This window comes from Strigops habroptila, chromosome 3 (genome assembly GCF_004027225.2).
Source record: "Strigops habroptila isolate Jane chromosome 3, bStrHab1.2.pri, whole genome shotgun sequence".
Lineage (NCBI taxonomy): Eukaryota > Metazoa > Chordata > Aves > Psittaciformes > Psittacidae > Strigops > Strigops habroptila.
In genome coordinates, this window is record NC_044279.2 from 81,550,233 (window position 1) to 81,556,232 (window position 6,000).

Here is a 6,000-nt window from a genome sequence, read left to right on the forward strand (position 1 = left end):
TGATCAATTTGAAATTTCAGTCTAATCCATTTTTAAACAAGGTAAAGAAGCTGTAAAAATAGAATCACAGAATCATAGAACAGTTTGGGTTGGAAAGGACCTTAAGATCATCTAGTCTCAGCCCCCTGCCATGGGCAGGGACGCCTCACCCCAGATCATGTTGCCCAGGGCTCTGTCCAACCTGGCCTTGAACACTGCCAGGGATGGAGCATTTACCACTTCTTTGGGCAACCTGTGCCAGTGCCTCACCAACCTCACAGTAAAGAACTTCTTCCTCATATCTAACCTGAACTTCCCCTGTTTAAGTTTGAACCCATTGCCCCTTGTCCTATCACTACAGTCCCTAAGGAAGAGTCCCTCCCCAGCATCCTTGTAGCCCCCTTCAGATACTGGAAGGCTGCTCTGAGGTCTCCACGCAGCCTTCTCCTCTCCAGGCTGAACAGCCCCAACTTTCTCAGCCTGTCTTCATATGGGAGGTGCTCCAGCCCCCTGATCATCCTCATGGCCTTCCTCTGGACTTGCTCCAACAGCTCCATGTCCTTCTTATGTGGAGGACACCAGAACTGTGCACAATACTCCAAGTGAGGTCTCACGAGAGCAGAGTAGAGGGATAGGATCACCTCCTTCGACCAATTGTTTCAACAGATAAATGTGAAACTCTTGCAAGTGTGACAAAACAACCCCTTGAAGTGTATTGTAGTTTAAATCTAGAGCATGGATTTAGATCCAAGACTCTGGGAAATAAGAAAAACAGTAATTATGTTAAGATCTTTCCTACAATAGTTCTAGCATTTTATAGCAAAACTACATTATATTGACCTTGTTCATACTATTTGAACAACTAACCAAGGCAGTGAGTTACGACACCTGCATCCTTTTATCTATTTACATTCAAAACCAGTCAGTTTTTCAACACAACAAGCAATAGGGGAAAAAAATCCCCAACATGATTGATTAATCATTATACTATTTATTTTCCCTATCTCTTTTTTTCTCCCAGCTGCTCCATAGAAACCTGCAGCACCTGTGACCATTTCTACAAAAGTTTTCATGGTCTAAAGGGAGCACATGCTCGAGTACAGCAAGCCAGTACTGTGTTCAAGACTCAAGGCAGCAGGATGGATTTCTCTCTCAAAACGGGTCTCCAGTTCAGAAACAAACCAACCAACTCCATACTAAATTACATATGCTGTTATATACAACTAAAATACAGACAGCACATTAGTAAAGGTAATGGTTTTAATCCCTTCAGGGTTGGGGTAATTGTCAATGTTGTACCCTTTGATAATTCTTAAGGTAATTTTTAAAAGCTGCTATTAAAACACTCAGTGAGTTCATAAGAACTAACCTTAGATACACCAAAAAAAAAAAATCATAATCAGATCATGTACCAATTTACTAATCAAAAGCTTGCTGTCCCTATTAACACAGCATACCTTTACTAAACTGTATTTTTACAACCTGCTTTGCTAACAGACTAAAGCAAATTAATTTATACCATAGCACTACAGTGAACTGGTTCTGCTACCAAAATATCAATCAGATAAAAAGCATTCTTTGATGCCCAGAAATAAATGCAATGAAGACAGACAAACTGAGCACAATGTAAGAGGCTGAAGCATATAGTTCTTTAACTACATCAATCAAGCACACCAGAAAGCAAACCTGCTTTAACCACTTCAGCAACACAGGCATTTCGCTTCATTGAGTACTTTCATAAACTTCATGACCAATTTTTGACTAATTGTCTAATGAATCATTGGAGATCCACATCAACTACACAAATCACATGAAGACTAGAGAACTTGGAATTCAGATTCCCTTTTGCAGCCTTACAAAAAGGGCAGCACTTCAGGGTTCATCAAACGAATAGGTAGGAGAACTCATAATAAAATTAATTCAACATCTCTCTCGTGGGAAATTGTTTATATGGAGGAAGAGTAAAGTAGCCTTTCCCATGATAGCCCAGCTCTGAGGGGTAGTGGAAGAAAACCAAGGCTCAGAGGAAGGACAAGGAATAAAGGGCTAACATTGGGTTGTTCCGCAGCTTCCATACAGACACATCTTGTTGGCTCAATTTAAAAACGGATTATCTTGTTACCTTGTAAAAAATTTATCTAGAATATTATACAGGACTACTTCTTTGCAACTGTTCCTCTCCTCTTACTCACAGAGCTTCAACTTGAAGAACTGAAGGCTTCCTGCAGTATATTAGCTGGGAGCTACATGGGAAGGAAGACACACTGCAGGAGTACCTTTCATCATTTGACAGCCTGTGCTAAAGCAAACTCCTTGTGTTCATAATCACTGGGAATAGACAGAAGCCTATTAATTTCACTAGCAATTTTACACTGCTACGAGCCTTTCTCCATGAGTTAAATGCAGATTAGGATGTAAAAGTAGCTGTATAATTCAGAAATTATTCTGCTTAAAAGGAAAGCTTAATAAAAGGCTTAGCCAGGAACACTGAACTGTGGTAACAAACATAACATGAAAAATTCCAATATGTTTACATTAAGTGTTGGGTTTATTATAACATGATTAAAACTTACTAACATATCCGAGACAAAAATACAATTGGTTATAGTAACAACGCTTTAACTGAATTCTTTGACCAAGAATTTGAAGCCCTTCACGCTACTTTTTTTCCTTCTAGCGTCGGGTGACATTGACAGTTCCTTCCCTTGGCAAGAGTCAGCTTTGCCTCTATTATAAACTAATGCTGCGCTAAATTGAAAGTCGAAAGATGACAGACCGGGGTCAATTTTCTCAAGTGTGTAACTACCACTGAACGTACCGTACATGCACGTCTCGGGAACCTTTGAACAAATTAAGCCAGGATCAACAAGTTGAACAGGATTCAGTCGCTACTTTGATGTGAGATTCTTTTACATTTTATTATCCTCTTTACGGATAGTTTTACATTCCATCCCAGTAGTATTTCTGCTCATCTACTTATTATTTCACATGACTAATTTCCATACTACTACATTCACAAGGGCCTACTGTGACTTATTTTGCTTTGCCAACGTGCAATTAGTTACTTCAAAATACATCTCTCATTGCAGATGGAGACATACAGCAATTCCTTCCTTCAAACAGCCAGGAAGGATCAGCTGCTTTGTCTTTTACAAGGGAAAGAGCAGTGGCTCCTTCACGGTGGTTTTGGCGATGGCCAAACCAAAACACCCACCCTGACATGAGTTCTTCACCAATGCCATTACCAGCGATAGCATGTCCCATATTTGCTTAATTACACATCTGCTACTGAAAAAGATATTTTGGTACAACTACTCAGTTTAATATTAATTTGATAAACAGTAAGCACAACTTTTAAGCAGAAAAAAAATAACTGAGCCCTATGAAATCATCAAATTAAGCACATAATGCGCACAGCATGTTAACTGAAGTGCCTCCTTTCTCCTCCTTCTTTCCACAACTATTTGTGTGTTTTATTTCTCCTCCTTCCTTCCACAACTATTTACGTGTTTTATCTTAAGCGGAAAAGTAAACTTTACAGAAGGTGAAGAACACGGTGTTAACGCAATAAAAGAAGCTTTCCCAATGCTTCTGATGTACCATTATTAGTACTGCCACAGCAAGGCAAATGAGTGACAAGTTCTCTTTCATGCACGGACAAGACCACAAGCTGCTGCCCAGCGAGCCGGATTGTAGAAGCTATGCATAAATAGGCATTTATGAGTGCGTCAGTACACACAAACAAAACAGCTGAGATGATAAAGATGGCTATGTCTGTTGCCAAAAGATTTGATCTTCACCTAAGTAGAGATTTTGTGGTCTGGAGAACTCCTCTGCTTGCATGACCTGTACACTTGAAACTATAAATTATATATTTCTCTTTGTGAAGGAAGTACATATTTAATTCAAGGATAAAAGTAACTGTGAGATCACAAAAAGGTTTGTCAGGTGCCTTCGGAAGCAAGTGCTGAGATTGAAATTCCTGGGAAACACAGGTGGAAATACGTATTGTGAGGTCAGCGGTTCACTTCCAGCCAAGAACAATACTCCAAGAAGCTGCTAACTTCTAGAAACTCGGTGCTAGCCTGAGCATAATGCCTTGCAGTTTCACGTCAGGTCTTCGATGACCAACTTTGTAAAGCCATCTGCCTGTTTATTTGGTACAGAGCCTCTAAAGTTGCTTTGTCTCACACGTAGTGATTAAAGGCCACAAAATTACACCACAGCTACTCTCACTCCATCTCTTTCCACATAAACAGTCGGGATACTGAGAGTAAGCAAACTGACTGCTTTTGTTAACGTTTAAAGCCTCCACAATCCAAATGTTCTGGAAAGCAAAACCAAGTAACGGCTCGTACAGAGGGCCTTACTATATAATTAGGCAAAAAAGACCTGCGGTAAAGCAAACGGGGCTTAGCAGTATCTCTAAAGAAAAACAAAGTGAGACGGGCAGCTTACCAGCCCTGTTTGCTCCTACCAGAGCCCGGCGCCATTCGGGGCTCGCCGGAGGTCATCCGCCCCCCCCCGCCTCCCAGCTGGGGGTGACCGTTCGCAACCCCGGGAGCTCGCAGCCGCACAGCGGCTCCCGAGCACTAACCGAGCCCCGTGTCACCCCGCGGGCCGGGCGAAGGCGGCGGCCGGACCCACCTCCCCTCGCTCGCTTCCCTCCTCTGTCCATGTATGTCAAAAGCCGGAGCGCCCGGCCCGTACCGCCGGCCGATCCGCGCCGGGCCCCGCTGCGCCCGCCCGGGGAGCGGGGAGAAACACGCGCGTTTGGCTTCCGAAAACACCCCACGAAGCAAAAGCTAAATAAAAACCAAAACCAGAGAGCCGCCACCACACGCCGGCCTGTACCCGGCCCGCCGCCGCCACCACCACCATGCCGGTCCCCGGCCCGGCCGCCGCACCTGGGTCCTGCGGGACGAGGTGTCCGTCCGCCGCGGGCGGCGAGGGGCTGTTCCCCGCGGCTCTGCGCCTCGTCCACGGGTTCTCCTTGGGCGGCGGGGCTTCCACCGCCGGCCGCCCCCGGCCGCCCCCCTCGGCGGCCTCCTCCCCTTGGGGCGAGCTGGGCTCCGGCCGCCGCGGCTGCTCCGACTCCCGGGGCCGGCTGCCCGCCGGGCCGCCTCCCTCAGGATCGCCGACGGGCGCCGCCGACACCTGCGCCGCGGACATGCCCTGCCGCCCGCCGCGAGGGGCCGCCAGCCGGGGCGGCCGCGGGGAAGCCGAGGCGGGGGGTCCGCCTCCTCCCCTCGCCGCCGCCCCGCCCCGCCAGCCGAGGCTGCGGGAGATCCCCTGTCAGCTCGCCGGGCCGAGCGTGGTCGGAACGGCGCCCGCTGCCCGCGTCCCGTCAGCCGCTCATTCAACGACCTCTTCCCTCAGCAGCCGTTGGGCCGGGGGCAGGAGCGGGGCGGGCCGCGCGGAGGGGGTGCGCGGGCGGCGGCCGCCGCTGTAGCAGCGAGGCGGAGGAGAGGGGCGGGGCTTAGGGGCACTCCCGTGCGTTGTGACCTCGCGGCGCCCGCGTTCGAGCACCCCCCACGCCCGCGGAAGCGGCGGCGCTGAGGGAGACCCGCTGAGCCGGGCGGCGGGGCGCCGGAACCTCCGCTCCTCCGTCCCTTAAGCGCTTCTGTTAGCAACGTACCCCGTTCTGAGCTCGCATGAAAGAGCTTGCGCTAGTTAAAGAGAGAAATAACTCCGCTCAGGTGCCCAAGCGCCGCGCGGTGCCAAGCGGGAATTCACCTCAAGGCACCCAGATCCAAGCCACTCGCGTATCTCATGCCTGGAAACACAGAAACACAAACTGTGCAATTCGTCGCTCCTCGCTGCCGCTAAAAAAATAAATACATAAATCACCCAACAGCTGCTTGCAAGTGAGGGAACGGCTCGGTTTTGAAAGCCTCGGTGGAATCAGTGGTAATTTATTATTTTTTGATATCAAGCCATCTTTGGAACTGGCTGCTTGGGTGGAAGGCTGGAATGAAACGCTGTGAAGAGGGAAGGTAGTATGGAACGTGAAAGCTACTG

The 6,000-nt window shown here is 47.8% G+C and overlaps 1 protein-coding gene across 4 annotated transcripts in view; it reads right to left on the minus strand.

Moving 5' to 3' along the window:
- LARP1B (La ribonucleoprotein 1B) overlaps positions 1-5,437 on the minus strand; it is a 29,556-nt gene extending 24,119 nt beyond the window's left edge. For 2 of the 4 annotated variants that reach the window (XM_030480686.1, XM_030480685.1), the window contains exon 1: positions 4,887-5,437. In XM_030480686.1, the coding sequence (XP_030336546.1) occupies positions 4,887-5,151 (265 nt within the window). In that variant the 5' untranslated portion in view covers positions 5,152-5,437. Of the gene's footprint in view, positions 1-4,437; positions 4,779-4,886 lie in introns of those variants that run through there. The other 2 variants (XM_030480690.1, XM_032919834.1) reach the window with 2 other exon arrangements.
- Between the last annotated feature and the right edge of the window lie 563 nt (positions 5,438-6,000).